Source organism: Hyaloscypha bicolor, assembly GCF_002865645.1.
Source record: "Hyaloscypha bicolor E unplaced genomic scaffold K444scaffold_50, whole genome shotgun sequence".
Taxonomy (NCBI): domain Eukaryota; kingdom Fungi; phylum Ascomycota; class Leotiomycetes; order Helotiales; family Hyaloscyphaceae; genus Hyaloscypha; species Hyaloscypha bicolor.
Window position 1 is genome coordinate 407,865 of NW_020194552.1, and position 21,134 is coordinate 428,998.

The 21,134-nt window shown below is 42.7% G+C and overlaps 6 protein-coding genes across 6 annotated transcripts; 3 read left to right on the forward strand and 3 right to left on the reverse strand.

Annotated features, from left to right (window-relative positions):
* Window positions 1-1,644: 1,644 nt before the first annotated feature.
* On the reverse strand, window positions 1,645-4,070 carry K444DRAFT_641343 (putative MFS multidrug transporter; the record flags this gene model as incomplete). The annotated part of the gene is made up of 8 exons (XM_024884615.1): window positions 1,645-1,884; window positions 1,971-2,300; window positions 2,364-2,609; window positions 2,687-3,017; window positions 3,104-3,229; window positions 3,306-3,420; window positions 3,912-3,992; window positions 4,055-4,070. The coding sequence occupies 8 exons, from the start codon at window positions 4,068-4,070 to the stop codon at window positions 1,645-1,647; spliced, it is 1,485 nt and encodes a 494-aa protein (XP_024740432.1).
* Window positions 4,071-6,097: 2,027 nt separating this feature from the next.
* On the forward strand, window positions 6,098-8,046 carry K444DRAFT_626610 (cytochrome P450; the record flags this gene model as incomplete). The annotated part of the gene is made up of 9 exons (XM_024882677.1): window positions 6,098-6,240; window positions 6,289-6,329; window positions 6,365-6,584; window positions 6,634-6,846; window positions 6,903-7,035; window positions 7,083-7,116; window positions 7,174-7,705; window positions 7,771-7,824; window positions 7,884-8,046. The coding sequence occupies 9 exons, from the start codon at window positions 6,098-6,100 to the stop codon at window positions 8,044-8,046; spliced, it is 1,533 nt and encodes a 510-aa protein (XP_024740433.1).
* Window positions 8,047-8,681: 635 nt separating this feature from the next.
* K444DRAFT_660992 (uncharacterized protein) lies at window positions 8,682-9,775 on the forward strand. Its single transcript, XM_024886524.1, has 2 exons — window positions 8,682-9,144; window positions 9,211-9,775. The coding sequence occupies exons 1-2, from the start codon at window positions 8,822-8,824 to the stop codon at window positions 9,626-9,628; spliced, it is 741 nt and encodes a 246-aa protein (XP_024740434.1). The 5' UTR covers window positions 8,682-8,821; the 3' UTR covers window positions 9,629-9,775.
* Window positions 9,776-14,906: 5,131 nt separating this feature from the next.
* K444DRAFT_486831 (concanavalin A-like lectin/glucanase) lies at window positions 14,907-15,491 on the reverse strand (the record flags this gene model as incomplete). The annotated part of the gene is made up of 1 exon (XM_024873126.1): window positions 14,907-15,491. A coding segment is annotated over one exon (585 nt), but the record flags the coding sequence as incomplete, so codon positions are not given.
* Window positions 15,492-16,495: 1,004 nt separating this feature from the next.
* On the reverse strand, window positions 16,496-17,855 carry K444DRAFT_660993 (uncharacterized protein). The gene is made up of 3 exons (XM_024886525.1): window positions 17,488-17,855; window positions 17,296-17,435; window positions 16,496-17,240 (listed from the first exon to the last, which is right to left on the reverse strand). The coding sequence occupies exons 1-3, from the start codon at window positions 17,693-17,695 to the stop codon at window positions 16,545-16,547; spliced, it is 1,044 nt and encodes a 347-aa protein (XP_024740436.1). The 5' UTR covers window positions 17,696-17,855; the 3' UTR covers window positions 16,496-16,544.
* On the forward strand, window positions 17,459-18,498 carry K444DRAFT_322648 (uncharacterized protein). The gene has a single exon (XM_024871890.1). The coding sequence runs from the start codon at window positions 17,910-17,912 to the stop codon at window positions 18,405-18,407; it is 498 nt and encodes a 165-aa protein (XP_024740437.1). The 5' UTR covers window positions 17,459-17,909; the 3' UTR covers window positions 18,408-18,498.
* Window positions 18,499-21,134: the final 2,636 nt, after the last annotated feature.

Consider the following 21,134-nt stretch of genomic DNA (forward strand, 5'->3'; position numbering starts at 1 on the left):
CTTCTTTCCTTACCTTAGAATACTCAATAAACGATTCCCTCGCAAGCGCTCCATTCGTGAGCTCCCTTTGCAGGTTCGTGACAAAATTAGGAAATAAGAGAGAAGAGAAAGTAAAGAAAGAAAGAGAAAATAATAATAAAATGTACTTTGTATTTCTTGGATTAGATATTATAATCAAATCTTTTAATAATAAGAATTAGAATTATTATAAATTTAATATTAATATATATTTATGTATTTATATAATTATATAATAAAAAGATTAGCGTTCGAGTTTTAGTAAGGAATAAATATACGAGTATAGATAGCTCACTTTTCACGAATAACTCGCTTTCCCCGACTAAAGGCCACTGAACTTTAAGAGCAACGTTAAGTCCGACTATTAAAGTCGAGTTGAGTTAATCCAACTTTCTCAACTTGGATAGAGCGTATTGGCAGATGTAATATCGGTGGCTGCTGATTCTTGCTGGCCATTCCGGCATGGCTGCAGACAATTGCTCAGTCTCGGACTGAATTTGTACTAGAGCATGTTGCAACTCGGTCTTAGGCTCACTGGATGGGTGATATCACTGGACTGCACAACCCAAGTCAGTTAGTCATCAGATCAATACGAGGAATATCAGTGTCGTGCAAGAGTCTCCGGTATATCTGTTTCCCCCGAGATATCAATACGAGCGATTGGGCAATCGGCGCCCCCAATTGCCTAATCTAGTAATATTGGGGTATCTTGGACAATAAATAAAGATATATTAAGACACTTCACCCATACTAAGTTTTACTCTACACGTCTCCCACTGTTTCTAGGTACTCCTATAGCTACCTTAGCCCTATTTAGTACCCTCACGCTCACTTAATTACCTGATTCTCTAGTTATAGCTCCATTCTCACGTGTTTACTCAATAGCTGCTCTGTTCTTTGCTTTCTCAGGTGTTCTGCCAACCTTCTGAACTAATGCAATTAATCCACGAGCATTCTCTCATGTAACTGTCTTTAGGAAAGTAATCTTGCTACTTGTACTATAAACAGAGTTTAGGCAGTAAGGTCGCAAAGGGCCCTTATATATTCTAGTATTCTGGGGAAGTGTCTTTATTTCTGTTACCTCTATTACTGCCTCCTTTAATATCTAAAATAAATAAATTAAACTATAAGGTATAGCATAAATATATGAGGTATAGCGAAGTGAGAAATAAAGCTTAAGAATATACTTAGTACTAATTATAGCGAGGCTATTCTATAGCATAAATATTAAGGATTAAGCCAAGTGAGAAATATGGGGCTTAGAATATATTTAGGGCAAACTAGTAAGTAAGGGGGTTTTAGCTCCTTTAGCCCTAATACTCCAATATTATGCTATTGCCCAATCGGGAGCCCGAATCGTATTCTAGCTCCCATTGACTAATTGGGGCCCCTCTTGGGCTATTGCTCGTATTAGTATATCGGGGAAACATATCTACTAATACGATACCCCCGGGATATTACCCCCTATAACCAATATTCTGATTTTCTTGAAATTAATTACAAATATCTCAAGTTTGGTTTTAATGAGTAATTCTTTCTGTGGAATTAAGAGTATAGTAGTATTGGTTTTGTTTTCGTTACGACATAAAACAGTTCTTTCCGAGTGGCTTTACATATCTTCATTAATTATTCAAATGTGATAACATATCTCATACGCATGCCTTCCCCGTATTTCATGCAAAACCATGGAATCGGCGCTATGGCCACTATAATAAAGGCGAGCAAGCTGTTGCCCCAACCGAGACCAAGTTTGTCGTACAAAGGTGGACCTGCGAGGGGAAGTGTGGCCCCAAAAAGTGACCGGATGATCGTCGCCGCTGCCATTGCCGACGCAGCATGTCGGGTAAATGCATCGATAAGGTATGTCTGGAGCGGCATCTATATTCATGCATTAACACGATCTCTCGACTGCTTAGTACTTGGGGAGCAAAGTAGGAGAAGGAATCAACTACCAGCATTAGCATTAAACCGACGCCGACTATACTTGTGCCCACCATAGGCAGGATCCACGGAAGCTTCACCTCGGCGGCCCAGCCGTAAATCAGCATTCCGATTGGAGTTATGGGGCTTGTGTAGGTCATTGGCGGGAGTCGGAATTCGGGTTTGCTGAGTCCGCCGTTTCGCCTGGTGAGATAGAGCACCAAGCGATCGCTGAAGAAACTGCTGGAGACAACACCGACTATAAAGCCGACACCTAGACCGAAATAACAAAGACCGACTATATCTATGGAGAAATTATATTGGTCTTGGAAGATGGGCGTAAATGTCGTGAAGAATATATACTTGTCAGCTTCGCGTCAGAATGCTTTCTATACGATGTTGTTAAGGGATGGGGATTTATTTACAAGATATCCGTACACGACTGCAACATAGATCGATAGGAAGAAGATAACTGGGTGCATGAAGAGCATCTTCAACGGCCGGAGGATCGAGCGGGACAGGGCCTCCCTAGGTAATAAGTCGTCCGCAAGACAAGATATATATCTCTCGTCGCTCTTTTCTTTTCGTAGGCGTCTTGCCTTTTGTTCGAGAAGAGTCTTGGCCGATGTCTCTTTTAAGAAGGTTATAGAGATAATCGTCACGATACCGCTCTGCCGAGAGAACACACCGTGAGATATATATAATCTTACAATATGAAGAGGAAGGTAACCCAGAGAGAGACACTAACCAGTATAGTTAAAATGTAAAATATCCATCTCCAGCCAAGGACCTTGGTCACATATCCGCCAGTGATGGGGGCTAGGACCGGCGCCAGGACTGGGCCCAGCGAGAAAATTGCTACAGCTCGCCCTCGACGTTCTAGTGGTATTATATCAGCTATGCTGCCCCCGCCGACGGCTAGCGGTGCAGCGGCGGCACAACCAGCAAGAAAACGAAACCCAATGAGCATGCCCAGACTTGGAGTCAAGCCGCAAGCTAGGGTGAGGATGAAGAAAAGGAGGTTGGTAGTATTGTAGAGTTTGACTCGGCCGTATAGTTCTGAAAGTGGTGCAATTATTCTACAGAAATTGCTTCGGTCAGACAGCCCTGGAAGAACCACGTTTGCCCTTGGTAACGGGGTTTGTAGATATCATCAATTGCTTACGTTGGGCCTGCCGCATAACCCAAGACGTAGACAGATAAAACGAACGAAGAGAGTTTGTTATTATCGTTGCCAAACTCGTGCATGATTTCAGGTAAGCCGGGCGCAAACATCGAAGAAGCAGCTGTTCTAAGAAGAATGTTAGCAGAAGTCGAGCTAAGGTTGAATCCAACAGTTGGTTCACATCACCATGACAGGTACATACGTTAGAAATGTAATGACGCTTATTATCCCAATATTTACCCACTTTTTCGTCGTTTTCCAGTTCACCGGATTGTTGGGATCACATTTTGATTCCCAGTTCACCAGGAACACTCGACCTTCGGGTGGTGTTGTCCATAACAACCCGCTGGGAAGGTCTGGAGAGCTGAAGAACGCCAGGTCTAGCAACCTCACCAATTCGTCTACTGCATCGATTACTCGCACTGACAGTCGAGAGTTCGCTCGGACCGCCCACCGTAAGTTCGTTCGTCGTGATGCGGCTTCTTCGGTGGCTGGCATGGCTGGAAAATCCGAAAATCCTTCTCCGGGGTGGGTTCAATGTGGCTCTCCTGTTGCCAGACTAAAGACGAGACAGTCCAATAGCTTAGTGTTATACAAATGCCGATTTGACGGGGTTATAGGGGATCGGAGATATTCAATCGGTGGAATAGGTACCCGTGATGCCCTGGAAGCTAGGAACGGACTGAGTCTGTTCTTATAAATGAAATACTTCATATCGGTTGCTCTTAAGACCACAAATATAAAATGAGCCTCGCGATTCCTACCCTAAATTATAAGACAATAAATAAACCTTCTTTGCCCGATCGACCGGCCGATCGGCTCTTTAGCGGTTCTTCCCGCTGTGTCAAAGCTTGGTGCTCGGAAGGAGTTCCTCTGGTGAGGTTGGAGCCTAGGGTGGTGCACCTGCTGAGGGCGGTGTCCCAAAGGGGAGATGGGGCAAAAAGGACCTACATTCTGCAGGCAACATCTCCACCCCCCACGCGGGCCGAACGAGGGCCGGGATTCAAGCCGAAGTAAAGCCCAAAAATACCCGCAAAGCTTGAATAGGTTTTGTTTTGACCCCAATGCGGACGGTGGAATAGCTAGTCGGAGCCGGACGAAACCGATGGCAGCCACAACGGGGCAAAACCAGGGGAAAATGTAAAACGACACCCCCCCGGGTGTCGATTAGACGTATCAATGGATTTCAGAGTTTTAATAATGCCTAATTAGTTGCTTGTACTTACTTAAGTCCTTGTCTCGAATCAGATTTCCTAATATAGGTATAAGGAAGTTTGTATATCAGAGCTCTAATTTAGGGCGTGAAATAGGCGAGGCAATAACCGAGATCCAAGGTCAACGCACGCCCAAGGTCAATGCACGCTCAAGTCTAGCCGGATACTCGATATTAAATGCTTAATTATTAAATGATTACTAATTAAAATAATAAAATTCTTTAAGTTCTATAAAGAAAAGAAGCCGGAAATTTAATCTATAATTTTTCATAGCCTTAAACTTAGCTTTTATTAAAATATTAAAAAATCTAATAATTTTTATTTAATATTTAATAATTATATATATATTCTTTGAAGTTAATATAAGTAAGAATGCTTTACTATATATGAAAGTATAAAGGTGTAATATAAAAATTTTATATTATTATATATTACTTATAAAAATTTTAATTTTAATTTTTAAATAAAATATTAATTTTTTTTAAAAGAAGCTTAAAATAAGAAATATATAATATATAATATAATAAAAGCTGTTTTATATAAAACTTACTCAAAATTATTATATTTCTAGTATTAAATACTTATATAGTTTATAATTTATTATAATATAATTTAATAATATAAATATTTATTTTCTGCTTTTAAATATTATTATATATTCGTTTATATTTAATATATTCTTTATCTTATATTCTTTTCTTTATATAATATTATAATATTATAAGAAAAAGCAATTAAAAATACTTTTATTTATTTTTAATTTAATTATTATTAATAAAAAAACAATGTATTTTTAAATAAAATTTAAAGTATATTTTATTTATTTATTAAAGTAAATATTTATTTTTATATTATTTAAAAACGTAATATATTTAAAAGTTTTTAATAAATAATACTATTTTTCCTTTATTAATAAGATTTTTTAAAAACTTTGAATTTTTAAATAAATTATATTATAATATTAATATTTTACTTAAACTTTTAATTAGAACCAATATTCGTAATATAAGATTAATTATATATATTTTTCTTTTATATAATTATTATATAAATACTATATATTACTAATTTTCTGTTTTTAACTTTAATATAAAAGAAGCCTTTTATATAAATATTAAACTTTTATAATATAATTGTCTTTAAAAACTAGTATACTAGTAATATAGAAATTTTAAAGTTAATTAGGTTATTAGTTCCTTATTTATTAAAGTTCAAAAATTGGGAGTTTTGGTGTAAAATGACCGTGCGTTGACTCTGGTCGTGTGTTGACCTTGGATCTCGGTTAATTGCGCACGAGATAAATTAGTTCCAGGCGCTTGATCGCTAAATTTTCAGGCTCTCATAGTGCCTTAAAAATTCCGACTTTCCCTACCTTCTTTAAATTTTCTTAAATTTACTAATTATTATATAATAAAAGCTTTATATCCTATTAGCTTATAATCTAGCATTCTATAATATAAAAAAATAATTAAATTATAATAATTCTTTATATAGTAAATTAAATTTAAAGGAAAACTAGATTTTTTGGTGTTCTTCTCTACTTTAGGTTAGTCCGGCCCCCAATCGACACCCGTGGGGGGGTCTTTTTACATTTTCCCAAAACCAGTAAGCACTAATGACGGAGGAAAGGAAATATTAAGCGGAAAGTTAAAAGCTTAGCCGATTTTTATTTTAACTTTGCTCCTGATTCGTGAAGATGCTTCAAAGTTGAACCCAGTAATAATTTCAACTGACTTTGGGTTTTTTCTCGAATTAGAGAAATGACCTTGTGCTCGTGACAATGGCTTTCAATATCGGCGACACGAAATTTTCGTGGACAATCTATCAGTTAGCAACGTGTCTGCTGCTCATCTTGCTCATCGCCCAAAAAATTAGAAATGTAATCATTTCTCTTAGATCTCCACTCTCTAAGATCCCTGGACCGTAAGTTTACATGTCTTTTGAGTGGAAGCGCTTGCTAATGATGTAAAGATGGTACGCAACCTTGACAACTATTCACTTAAAATGGGGTTGTAAGTCGTTAAGCTCTCTAACGTTTCTGTCATAGTTGCTTACCAGAGACGCCCAGTTGCTACTGGGAGAGTCTGGAAAATGGCAGAGGCAGCTCACAAACAATACGGTCCAATGGTCCGGCTAGGTCCTCGTCAAGTCTGGATTTCAGATAAAGAGTGCATGAGACAGATACTGGTTTCTATTGATCTACCTAAGGTTGCTATGTATGCTGAGATATCTCGTGACCGACACTACCCAGGTCTCTTTGGCGAGATGTAAGATCCATTCACCGTTACCCCACCTCGTGAAATTAACGCGTAGTAGTCGACCGGTTCCTCACCGAAAGCTCAAGAAGTTTCTCTCGCCAGCCTTCACCGTGGCATATGTCGACAAACTCGATACGTTGTTCAGCCAATGCATTAATGATCTATTTCGGAAATACCAAATTGCTGTCCAATTGGACATCCAAGACCATGCAAACTATTACGGTACAGAGACTGACCTCATGGAGGATATTCACAATGTTGCTCTTGATATGTAAGCCCACATAAACTTTTGTAGCTTGGTGAATGCACTGACGTATGTCCGTACAGCATGGGCGAATGCTCGTTTGGAAAGTCATTCGGGCAAACGAATCCAGACAAGAAAGCAGAAGTAGGCGTGGAAGACCGTATATGGAAGTCCATTCCACGAGCCATCTTTGACGGCCTGGCCAAAAGATATCAAGTAATTGAACTATTCTTCCCCTGGATAGATAAAACTAATAACCCTAGAATGTCTATTTGAAGCGTTTCTTCCGCGCTCTCGGTATAAACCTTGAGTTCGACTGGCCTGCGTAGATGATCACTGCTATCGACCATATAGTGCAAAGACGTAGGACGAACAGTGAAGATTCCCGTCCTGACCTCCTCCAGCACATGATTGAAGAAGGCATGAACCCTGCCGATGATACGCGAATGTCCACACGGCAAATTGTGGACCAGATGTCCGAGGTCTTGCTGGCAGGAACTGAGACGACGTCGGGCACGATTGCATGCTTCTTCTTGGAAGTTGCTCGAAACCCAGATGTCAAAGCCAAACTGCTGGCTAGCCTCCCGATCCGCAAGCCGGATGACCCCATTATAACAAGCAAAGAAATTCGCAATACAGAGCAGTACAAGTACCTGAACGCTTGTATCCAGGAAAATTTAAGGCTGCATCCTATTGCATCGGAAATGGGACGTCGCACAGGTAATGAATGGGTATTCCTGGGTGGATATGATTTGCCTCCACACACCGTTGTCTCCTCGTCTTATCGGGAACTTCATCGTGATGGAAAGTATTGGCCTGAGCCACTACGCTTCTGGCCTGAGAGATGGCTGGAAGGCGATGATAGGGATGGAGCGCCTGAACCTGAGTTAGTACTGCTCCGTCTGATATGGAGGGTTTGGCATTTATTGGTGGAGGCTGACATAATTCTAGTATAAATGCTTATTTCCCTTTCTCGGCTGGAAAGCACTCATGCATTGGCATTAAGTGAGTTTTCTGCCCTCGTTGATTATCTTCATATGCAACATGCTGACTCCTGGTTAAAGCTTCGCATGGGCGGAAATGCGGATGGTGGCAGCGAATTTCCTCACTAGGTTTGACTTGGAAGAAATCATCGGACAGGATGTCGACTTCCGTCAATTCATCACAATGCAATTCAAAACAGGTAGCTGGAAGGTGATGATCAAGCCTCGAGCCGAGATCTTCTAAAGTTTTCCCTGGTGGTTGGCTGAGGCTGCAAGCAGTGAGGTCTGATCACGTACAGCTACTTGTAAAAACATCGGATTTTGGCGCTAGTTTCGCGAAAACCACCATTTCCCCCCGCGCACGGGAAAAAGTAAAACGAACCCCGCACGCGCGTCCGCTTAGTCGTGATATACACAGCCCAAATTTGTTAGCGGACACCAGCTTAATTTTTTAGCGAATTGAAACTGAAAACCTCTTCCCTTGTTTATTTTTCACTACGCTAACTAACGTATTTTCACTTTAAAAATTGTGTCGGGCTATGCGCATTTAACTAAAGTACTCCTAGAAAAATTGTAATTTTTTATTATAAATTATTGTGGGAGTTATAGTAGAGAACGTTGATTTTCGGGCCAGATTTTGGTGTATCACGACTAAGCGGAGGCGCGTGGGGGGGTCGTTTTACTTTTCCCGTGCAAGAAAAGGTATGGGAGAACGATGATGTAGAATTGGTGAGGTGCCTCGAAAATGTACAGGGTCTTGTAGTTGCCTAAGGCACCCCCGCTTTCAGTGCACGGGGGGAAATGGTGGTTTTCGCGAAACTAGCACCAAAATCCGATGTTTTTACAAGTAGCTGTACGATGAAGGTACGTGCCAGTGGTGCTCGTTGGGGTCGACTTCCGACCCGAGATTTCATGGGGGGAATCCTTTGCGCAGCCTTATTCTCCCTCTCTCTCTCTTTCCATTCCCTTCCTCCAAATAAGTTTTGGTGATGCCAACAAGAGTTTGATTTTGAGAATTCATGTCTTCTTACGACGGGCTCCAGGTTGTGCAGCACGATGGATCTCAACAACGGCACTATGAAGCTCCAATACCTGTCGGGCAGCATTCGCACGAAGCCCCAATACCAGCCTTGCAAAATTCATATGAAAAGGGGCCCCAAATTGGAGTTGAGAGTGGAGATGGAACTCCTTCTGGGAAACCAATATTAGGCATGCGAAGGAAAATATTCTGGCTTGTTCTTGCGATTGTGGTTGTAGTGATCGTGGCCGCAGTTGGTGGTGGTGTTGGGGGCTCGTTAGCAAACAAGAAGACGACGTCCAGTGGGCCGCCTGTTACGCAAAGGTTAGTTCATCACTCAGTGTTTACTTAATTTATGCATTTGCTTGATTTGGGCTTACAAGAATCTAGTTCTGGCTCTACCACACAATCAACTGCTTCCCGAACATCAGCAACCAGCTCCGCCTCGACACCCTCAGCCTCCACACCTATCTCAACTGCGAGTGGTTATACCGGCTGTCCCGACGTTAACGGTACTATCTTCACTGCTTCTTCCGGAGCCAAGTTCATCCAGTACTGCGACTATGATATTATGAGCTCCACAGAAATCAATTTCGATCACCAAGCGACCCCTAATCTCGATGGATGCATCAACCAGTGTGATGCAGCGAATACGCTAAATAAGAACACGGGGTGTAAAGCGGTGACATATGACTTTGTGGGACATGATTTTCTGCTTTGTTGGTTGAAGAATGGGACGGGGACCTTGGAGTTGGATTCTTTGGCGGGCGCTGTGGGAAATTATTCGGTTTCTGCTGTGTTACAATGATTTGGGGTAGTGGTATTGGAGTGTATAGATATGTAGTTGTGTAATGGTCCATCTCATCAAGAAATGAGTCGTAAGGGGTTTGTAGTTTTCCAGGATCTTACCACAGCACTTCACTAGAATCGAATAATGGCCAGGATTATAATCGGTAACGATCCATGCATATATTTTAGTTTAAACCATTGTGCGCAACGTCTAGTGCACTTCTAGGTAGTATTTCATTGGATGTTGAGCGGTAAAGTGTTCGCGTGACATTCGGCTACGACTTAAATGGAAAGGGGTAATGGACGAGAGAAAAGACCCATACGGTAGGGGGCTAGAGGAAGGAAGGGGAGGTTGAGAAAAATAAATGATGAATTGTGAGAGACGTATCTATTCACTAATGAGGACGACACTCCGACCTTCTTTACCCTTTGGAAGATGCTTCATCTTATTAAACATACAGCGACCCAACAAATACACGCAACGGCAAACTACAAGCAACCCCAAAGTGTGGCATACCCACTGTTTCTATAATCTTCAAATTCGCCGCCATACAACCCAAAATATAACTCCTCTCTCGTCAATCCCTTCTCCGTAACCAACCCATTAATCAAGCCCCTTAACGCTTTCCTGCTCGCCTCTCTTTAATCAGTATTAATCCCTAGACTTATATACTTCCCTTTCCTACGTCCCCTAACTAAATTCGTCGTATATTAATGCGAGGTACGAAGATTGCGGCATAAAGTGACGGGGTTACAGGGCGTTCGTACTGCAAGTCCATTTTCAGGCCACTTTCTACCACACTCACCCACTGAAGCCCCCTATATTTCCAGGCTACTCTCCTGTAAGCACGCTATAAACTATAAACAAGGGGTACCACACCTTTAGAAGGCATATCCCCTGTACATACAGGGGCAGAGTCGCTAAAGGGTCCTATTATTAGCTCTCTCACAGCGTCCGAATACTATAGTTACTCCGCCAGTAATATTATAACCCCTGAAGATCTTCAAACACCTTGCAAATATCTTACAAAAGCATACGGTATTGAAATCCGACCAACTCGATAAGCGAGGACCGGCGTAATTTTAATACTCGTATTACAAAAATTCTTATAATTCCGTATGATATTCTATTATTATAAAAATTTCGCCAAAGTTAGATCTGCTTCTTTTCTATTATATAAAGCACCTTTGAAAAGTTTCGAATATTCCATTGAGATTTGGTATAATTTTCTAAACGTAACGATTTTGGTATTCCTCACATTTTGACAGATGGACGGTTTTCAATACCATATATTTTTGTATAGTTCTTGTTTTAGGGGTTCAGGCCTAGAGTTACAATGCTTATAGCAGGTACAGTACCTTAAACCATACCCTGGAGTCCGCTAAGACCCCTATACAAGCGTAAATACCCTGTAATCCCGTTACTTTATACTATAATTTTTATAATATAATACGGACTCTCTACCTGCTTTATCCCTTTCTCTATACTCGACCTAACCGTAATATTTATCGGTATCTTAATTGCAATCCTGTATATATCTCCGAGTCCCTGGGCTATATATCTATCCCTATAACTAAATAATATATCCTTTACTTTTATAAGAAGATATAGTATATTACTAATAGTAATATATTTGCAGTTAATATTCCTACCTATTTTAACGCGGAATCGTACTCTACTCCCTAGCCTCCTCTTATACCAGACTAATTATACCAAGGAACGGGTTAAGCGGGATAGAGATTCCCCCCTTAAAAATGTGTATCTCTCCTCTCTATATATCTCTAAATCCCAAATCTTTAATTTGTAGTCTTGAAATTTATTATATAGTAACTCGAATCCTATAAAGCTAGGGAAAATAAAGGTCTAGCTATAGCTTGTATATTTCAAGGAGAGAAAATCGACCTTGAAGATATTACCAGGCTCGGCGGTTTTCTATAAAGATAGATCCGTAAGTAGGGTTAATAATAGAGAAGTCGAAAGTGAGGATGTCTATATCGGTTGAGGAGGTCGACGGTTAGGGTTAAGCCTAATAGGATAATAGCTATGGGAGGGAGTAAGTTGTTCCATTTGAGATACCGAGAGGATTTCGAGATATAGAAGGTCTGGGATGGTTTGGGAGGAGGAAGTATTAATTATAGAGGTCAGGAAATACTACCAAACGGCCGCTATAAGGGTGAGAATATTAGGAAGGAAATAAGTTCAGATTTCTGCTTCTAGTTCGTTTATAATATAAAAAAATATAGTTTAAGTATTATATTATATAATTAAATAAGTCAAAGGAAATAAGATAGGAATTAGAATCTTCTTAATTAAGGATAACTTCTCGGGAGTGGAATAAATTTTTGGCTAAAAAGGGTAGCCCAACTCGGCTCCGGCAAGGAGCCTTGGTAAGTATAATAGAAGAGCGAGAACGGCTACTGTTACGATATCCTCAGAGGCTCAAAAAGATAGCTGTATTACAGTTAATATAATATTTAAAATTCTATTTTTAGATAATATTAAAACTATAACCGATTCTCAAGGAAGCTAGAAGGGAATCCTTTTAAATATAATCTATTTACTATTACTCTTATCTTTAATTTACCCAACCCCGCTAGTAAAGCAGCTCTGCTTGCCTTTCCGAATAGAAACAGGTTTTCTTTATTCTAGGATTAGTATATAATAATAGGCAGTTATTATATCCCAATCCCCCGACTTTGGTTCTATAGTAGTTCGAAAAGTTAAAAAGAATCCAGATACTATTATATCTCAATCCGGCTACAATTATTATATACTATATATAGGCATATATATAGCTTCTTTACCGCTTTTAGGGCACTATTATTTCTTATAATATATATAAATATACCTATATTCCACTTCTATAGCTTGTTCAGGCCGTAATAATAATATAGACTTACTCTTTCTTTGTTTTTGCTCTCTTTAGGACTTAAATATTATTCTTAATATAAATTAATATTTGCTTCTTTTTTTTCGTTCTTATAATTTATACCGATACTAATTAAGAAGTTGGAAAAGTACTGGTTAAACTTCCTATAAATATTCTTAGATAATCAAGTATCCCCGAAATAATATTTTCTGTTTATTAATATTAATATATATAAATTCTTAAGGTCTATCAGATTTTTTGCTATCTAATTTTCAATCTCAATCTTTTTTTAAGCAAAATCTATATATTTAAGAATAGAATTATTAGATGATATAATAAAGTTTATTTGATAAGTTTGTCTTATTAGGTAGTAAACCTTATCCGGCCTGGTATTATATCTATAATTAATACTAATACTATTTATTCCCAATTAACTGTATCTCTCTGGATTATCCTGTATACTTAATTATTATATTCTTGCCAGAAGTCGTAATAGAAATCCAATCCGTTTCGTTGAAATTCATATTAATAACGAAAGTATTTTCCGGGGAAGAGCAACTCTTGGTACCGACAGTAGCAGCCTTGTAGTCAAACCACTTAACTTTCCCAAAGTCCGTAAGAGGAACAGGCTTTATGGGATCGCCGTTTGCGCCCTCTACAAAGTCCTCTACGATCCATTCAGTATGCTTCCCAACCAGTATTATTATTGAAGATAGAGCGGTTATCGGTTGCGAAAATACAATCCCCGTATTATGGTTATAAATCGTACAGATACCATAAGAGGAGTTACTCGTCTTATAGGATACGGTAATAATATCGCCAGCCAAAATCTTGAAGGCTTCTCGAAGCCGGCCGAATTGGCTAGCACCTACTCGTACCATACACCAAAGCTGGTTACGAGCGAGCCGTCCTTTGCTTTCTCAACTTACCAGCTAATACCCGCTTGGAAAAGAGCGGGTCCATCGTCCCAACCATCAATTCCTACCCAGGTAGAGCCCTTCCATAGCCCTTCTCCGGTTGCCTTGGATAGCGGCTTGGGATCCGGAACAATAAAGGAGCCGACGACGGTATAGTAAGATATATATAGGGCTACAGCTTGGGCCACAGCCCCGCCCCAGTTAGTACTCTTTCTGGTAGCTGTAGGAGAGTAAATAGCATCATTGTCTAGAAGTTTGGCAAGACATAGGCTTCTGGATATAGAGTTTCCATAAGCAAAGACGGTAGTAACGAAGATGACAAGTAATAGCTTTATAGTAATAAGCTTCATATTTGTTATTTGCAAGTTGGTTATAAGTGGACTCAAATATTATAATATTGGGATTAGAGAGAAAGAATTGAAGTCGTACATCTTAACTAGTGCTTTACTAATATTCTCTGACTATCCTTGACCTTTAAATTTTTCGTTGACTATTCGGTTATTTATTACATATTAATTGCTCGTTCTTCTGGATGTTTTTCTTTGTTTCACTTCTCGAAGTTCTCGCTATACTTAATAGTTATTATTATTATCACCCATACTTCACTTACCCCTTTATTGACTTCTTTGTTCTAGAAAGCTCCCAGTTATTTATTATACTAGTAGGGAAAGCTTATAGTACTGGCAGCTAGTATAAATACTTGCAATTATATTCATTTCGTAGTAGTAATTTTACATTATCAATATATATGGTTATAGAGATAGTTCAGTACGAAGATTACGGTATAAAGTAACGGGACTATAGGGTATTTGAACTACAAGTCCACTTTCAGGCCACTTTCTGCTAGATTCAACCACTAAAGCCCCCTATATTTCTAGGCTACTGCCCTAAACGAATACTATAAATCGCAAGTAAGGGGTACTACACCTTTTTAAGGCGTATCCCTGTACTTACAGGGGAAGGTTCGCTAAGGTACCCTATAATTACCACCCTTATAGTATTCGAGTGCTATGGTTGCTCCGCCAGTAGTGCTATAATCCCTGAGTATTTTCCGATAACCCTGCAAATGTCTTATACTCTATTTCAGGGTACGAGGCCTGGAGTTATAAGGCCTTATAGCGGGCTTAACCCCTCAATTTGCACGCTATAGTCCACTGAGCGCCCCAAGCGAGTCTAAATGCCCTGTAGTCCCGTCACTTTATGCCGTGATCTTCGTAGAGTATATTGTTATCCAATGTTCTCAGACCCTCCAGTACTACCCCTTTCAGGCTGCAAATCCTATTCCGGTTGAGTACCAATCCCGCTGCAAAATACCGATGGCCTATGCTGCAGCCAGGGACAGATGCGCAGGCAGGTGCGTAAACCGCCACTATTGCGGAGGAATATAGCGTATCGTGGCATTATTACCCGCAGTCGTCACATTTGTAATGACAACATTCATCCAAGTCAAAACAGCAAACTGGGGTGCATCGCTCGGAGAGAACTTGGTATCGTTGCCAGCAGCATCTTTGGTCGCAGCCTGACAGTCGAACCATTCAATGCTGCCAAAATCAGCGAAAGGAAGCGGTCCATACCCATTCTTCTGGTCCTCCACAATCCACTCCACGAACTTGCCTTCCAGGTCAAACTTCGTGGCATTACCAGCATCAGCAGGTGCATGAAATCCCTGCTGGGCAGCGACTCCTTTATTCTGGTTCTGAATTGCACAGGTTCCATAAGACGTCGAGTTTGTCTCACAAAGGATTGTGATGGTATCTCCAGGTTCTATGACGAAGTTGGGGAAATAGGTAGGCAGGTCGGGAACCCACTCGTGCCAAGCGCGGTACGCAGTACTAGTGGTTCCGTTGTCTTCGACGCTGACGGTCCAGTCGATCCCGGCTTGGAAGAGAGTGTTTTGTCCAAGCCAACCGTCGATACCGACCCATGCCGAACCAACCCACTTGCTCGGTTGGCCGTCAAAAGTCTTCGCGGGACGTGGATTAGGTACGGTGAAGGAACCGATCACGGCGTAGTATCTCGAATTCTCGGGTGGTGGACCGAGAACCACGCCTGCCCAGCTGGGTGTTTCGGTGATTTTGGGGGCGGCTGAAGTGTCTTTGTCTTTAATATTGAAGTCCTCTGCAATTTGGACGAGTCCAAAGGTTGAATCAGTGTAGTGCGTCCCATTTCGGAGAGCAAAAGCAGAAGTAGCCAGGAGGGCAATAGCGAGCTTCATGGTGAGCTTCATTGCTGCGATCTTGAGGTTCGAGGCAAGTTTCTCGAGGTATTGTAATCGAATATTGAAGATGGCTGTGTTGAGTTGGTCGAGAGCTGACTTAAGAGGAATGGAAGCAAAGGTCTTCCAATTTAAACGTGTCACACTTCCTGTTTTCTCATTGCTACTCGCATTTTTGAAATTTGACTATAAATCCGAACTGTTTCTAGCTGTTCTTCGCATATTTAGTCACATAATTTTTATTGTTGTTTCTCTTTGTTGTGTGTCATTGACATGATGTTGTTACGTGTTGGAGAGGGTGCTTAGGTGGAGATGCCCTAGTAGCTAACTCGCCGTTTCCGTAAGCAAGTTATGAAGTCGCTTTCAGCCAATGAAAATTCTCAAATCGTGCCAACAGAGAACATGGGCAGAGACCATGGGCAGGATACCGACCATTCGGGTTGACAGGGGACGGACCGAAGTCGTATGGCAGCGTGCCGTCACACCCGCGGTGGTGGGGTTTTACACCGACATATCATTATATCTTGCTTCCGGAAGCATGCTTGGAACTGAGGACTTCTCAAATCATGCACGACACCGGGTGTGGAGTGCTGTCCCCGGGCCGATTCGATGAAGAATAGCTTGCGTCGAGAGTTGAATAGAAGCTGGTTGAGTGACTCGCAGATTTGTAGGTCCTTGAAGATTGTTGAAGAACAGACGGGAAGAGGATAAGAAGAACAGAGTAGGTTGAGTCATCACAAGGAAAGATGGAACTGTTGAAGACGGAGACTACTCTCACAACCTTCAGGTCAACCAAAATACGGCAGACTCCCCAATGAGTAAAGTCTTACCCCGTCCTGGCACTCGCAGGAACCAGAATCTCCTCTCACGGCGCAACAGGACCTCGGCTATTCAAATTAATTTTCCCATTTTTTTCTTCTTGATGTATATACGCTAAAACAAAACCTTCGTCCTCCCTACCATCAACCTCACCCCCCTTCGCCGTCGTTTCCTCTCCTCAAACCTAATCCTCTGATTCGCTTCCATCTCAACCGCCTTCTCCTTCTCCTGTCCACTCATCTCCTTTCCATATCCAGAACTGCCGATCTCGACCGGCTCTGGCTCTGGTTGCGACCCTTCCACCTCCATCACATCCGCCATTTCAATATCACTGCCCGTCGTTGGCCTCGTGCTCGTCCTCCTACTACCAATCGTCGTCGTCGTCGGACTGCTGACTCCAGCGCTGACACTTCCTGCGTTATCCAACGCGCCTGACATCTCTGCTCCTCGCCCGTGCTCGAGATCTGTATCTTTGGGGATGACACCATCTCCATGCGGTGGAGTTGTTGATGTTGAAATTTGGGAGAGACGCTTTTTGCGCGCGATCCGCTGCCGGATGAGGGAGATGGCGAAATAGGTTGTAAGACCTATGAGGAAGAGAAAGGCTATGGCGACGCCTACTTTTATAGCTGTCTTTTGCTGGTGCCGTGTTGGTGTGCCCATCTGTGCTGCGGAGCTGTCTGCCGCTGTGCTTGATGATGTTGCTGTTGAAGTTTGTATTTCGGTGGAAGGGGTGGATGGTGTTAGTGTCGAGTCTGAGGATCGTGATATGGATGCGCTTGTTTGGGATGCGATGGTAGAGCTCGATGTCTGGAGGAATAGAGTCAGTAAGGACAGAACCGACTCCGATTCAATCTGAACATACGGTTGTGACAGGGACATTTGTGAGCTGGAACTGAGGTGAGTACACTGGCTCAACTGCTGTGTCCGCAAGTTCTATTCGATATGGGCCGGTGGGAAGGATGGGTCCAGGAGTCCAGACGAAGGACGGCCCTGTCAAATCAACTGCGAGAGTCAGTTAGTATCACGGTCTCTCTCGAGATCCGAGGGAACGTACCCCAAATGGCCATTGCATTTAATTTACTGAGGTCGGTGCTGTTGCCCATCCTCAACAACATTGTCACCGAGCCCGATGCACCTGTCCAAGTGACCGTAAACGGTCTCCCTGTTTGGATTCCATCGTAATTTGTGTTCGTGATCTGCACAGCCGTTGCGGGCTTAAACAAGAGGAAGAAATACAAGAGCGCGACATTGAAACATAGCATCTCGAGACAACGAAAACCATTGAACTATGCAGATTCATGTCTCAAGCCCAAAAATACGGAAACATAATTTACTGCGGGAAGAGCAGTTTAAGGGGAAGCGTATCTCTTATGTGCAAGGGATACCCCTCGTTGTGTTGACAAATGGATCGCGCGATCTATCGATTCTAAGACATCCCGGTCAGGAGCTGAGGCTATCTCCACACCACCGGTGAAAATGGGGCCCCCGAATCCGGGAATGAGCCGATATGTCTCAGCCGCAGCGAGCCACTTTTCCCTCATCCGGCAATCACGTGCGGAAACTCCCAGCAAATGTAACCCTATGCTGGCTTATCCCGGAGATGTCGTTGGCTGGTTAGCGAACCAGCGTCTCGGGGACCGCAACTGCAGATTGATCCCCGAGAGACCCCCTTGCCAGCTGAAATGCTTCTCCCCACTTGACCTTTTGTCTGAGATTGCCGTGATCTCACACGTGGAGCTCGACCCCAAGTTGGAGAAAGGGCGGCGCCACTTCCTTCCACTTTCCCAGACTAAAGCAAAAAGACTGCGTTGGCGGCCGTTACACAAAGCTAGTTGTGGGTTGATTGTGCACTGTGGCTGGGAAAGCTCGGCGCTGGCCCCTGTTGCACCCAAGAACGGAAAACGCATTGAAAAAGTAAAATCGCCCCTATCAAGTCGATCGGGCAAGGAGGAAGCGGATCCATGCTCAAAATGATATTTCGAAGATCTTAAAATGCGAAGCGGCCAATAGAAGTGCAGGCACCGTTCGGGTCCAGACCTCGCAACACTTCAATCTCAACATCACGGACGTGCGGCGTGATGTGAAGAAAAGACCGCTCTGGCCCTCGGATGTTTGCGCTTGTTCAGAGGACCTCCCAGATCCCATACAGTAGATCTTCAAGCGATCACTCGAAATCGACAAATTGCCTTCGCCGCAAACATAAATAGTGCCCCTGAAGCAGGCGCAAGGCTGGTGATACAGAGTGTGGTGGGATTTCGGAGAGGACCGAGGAGAGGACCGAGGAGAGGACCGAGGAGAGGACCGAAGTGATCGAGGTGCATGCGATTGTTGCCAGATGCTGGTCTGGACGGCGAGAAGCAACCGATACTTTGAGATCATTCAGAGCAAGTATCTACTGCCGCTTTTCCATGATCCTGCGATCTTGAAGTGATGTTGTGAAAAGACGGTTTGGGTTCATCTGAAGCATATTTTGTTTTATGTAAAACTCGCTTGGCTTATGTCATCCATGCATAAATTATGCTTAAACGTCCACACCCTGTTGTAACATTTTCACTAGATTCCTTCTCCGTCCTCTCACTCTATTCTTTCCTATCACGATCCTTGAGTTTCGGTATCTCCGATTCTTCCCTGCGCCTAACGTAAAGATTTAGAAGTGCCTCAACGCCGTTGGCACCAATGGCGAAGTGTCATAAGATGTCATTGAAATAAATCAATTTGCAAAACGATCCCCGCATTCTTGTATTTGTTTGAAACATATGTTAAAGACAGAGTTGTTTGAAGGTCTCAGTAGTGACCGGATGAAAGAGATGATAGCTTCACGTGATGGCCTCTTCCACGTTCCACAAAACCACGTTCCTCCACGCACAACGAATGTATGGAACTCTCTAAAAACCAGCTTGTCTCTCGATCTTCCTCTTCAGTCGAACGTTTTTCGTGGACTCGTCCATATCGCACCATATCAGCTGAAGGCCCCGCAAGCGATGCGTCTTCATATGCTTCTGGCAATTGTCCTCACGTAGGAAAGGAAGCATCCTGCCGCTAGCTTTAGATCGCTTGCAAGTGGCAACTGGGCAATAGTACTTTTCTGCATGCGTGTGGCATTCGTTGACATACCGATTGAGATGCCGCTTGTTTGCAAACCTTGCACAGCATGCGGAGCACTGGTGCGGGCGAGTATGGCTCTTGCAATGATGACTGGACAAGCTAGTCTCTGCTTGTCTCTTGAAGTAGGAAAATCCAGGACTTACTTGTAATCGCTCACTGTGCTAAAGACCTTCTGACAGCCAAGCCATGCACACGTGATGCCAGTCTCGTTAGGAAAAGTCGATGGCTGAGCAGAGTCCACTGGCCCGGAGTCAGGTGAAGGAATGCTCGACAACGAACTTGTCGGGTTGTCGGGTTGTCGGGGTTGTGTGTTGGGTTTCTGAAATCGTTGGTCGAGAATCCAGATCGAACAGCAAATTATCAGCGGGCGAAATGGTTGGAATGTGTCCACGGGTTGGGAGAGGAACAAATGGGACGAGATCCGAGCTCTCTGGCGCACCGGAAACAAAATTTATATCCAAAACAGCTGAATGAGCGAAATTGCCGACTGTCTCGGCAGACCGTAATTCCTCTTCCAAGGCGGCTTGGTTGTCCAAATGATTCAGTAGCGGGCCAGGTGGATTTCCCAGCAAGGTATCGAGGCTGAGTTCCTCTGAGATGGTCACGCTACAATCGTTCCTGGCGCCCGTATTAGGATGTAGGCCTTCACAAAAAGGAAATCCCTCAAAAACGCCTTGCTGATGGGAGTTCGCTGTTGAATGCAATGACGATAGTGGCTCAAATCTTCTGACGCCTGAATTAATACTTGATGGGATGCATAAGTATACGAGTCGACATGGTGAAGATTAAGATCAATATGAAATTGCAAACCAGAGTCGAAATTCGGATATTCAAATCCGAACCCTTCCGGATTGCTCGTCTCGAAAGATTCAAGAGCAGATCCAGGAAGGCCCCCACTACGTGTCGAAACGCTTCTAGATTGCTGAAAGCGAGAGGTCTCTTGAGACCCCTCGCGATAATTAAAAGGGGATACTGTTGGATAATTTACGAAGTGTGTTGGGCGGGTGACTAGTTCTGAGGCAGAAATTGTGAGTACCTCAGGAGGGTGGGGCCGGCGGGGCCGGGTTTATGCTGTCAAGATCGTTGCTCTCGGTGACGGCCCAAAGGGCCGTCAGAGATGATGGAGACCTTCCGTGCGCATAGGGTTTCCCGCAATGGCGATAAGGTTCCTTGAGCGCGGGAGGAAGTGGCTGCTTAAGTGCGCAGCTCATGCGATCGAGGGCTCCGAGGGCGCTAAAAATGAGGCCCCCGGTGAAGGCGTTCGGCGTGCTGAGTTCTAGTCTGTGCTCTTCAAGCTACTTTTCAGGCCTCCAAAAACCAAAGTCACTCACTTCACTTGAAATCCCCTAAATAACCACTAAGTAATATTTCTTATGCCTCGATAATATATTCAAGAAGAAGCTAAAGTATATTATTTGATAGTAATTTACGAATTTATTAGAAAACTCTGAAGGTCGAGTTTTCGCGATAGGGCTCGCTAGGTAAGCAAATGGTCCTGAACAACACAGACTAGTAGGTTGGGCTCGTTAGGGACGCCACATTCCGCCTCACTTTAGGCAACAAACTCGATTGGGCAGCGACGACGCTTCCGATTCG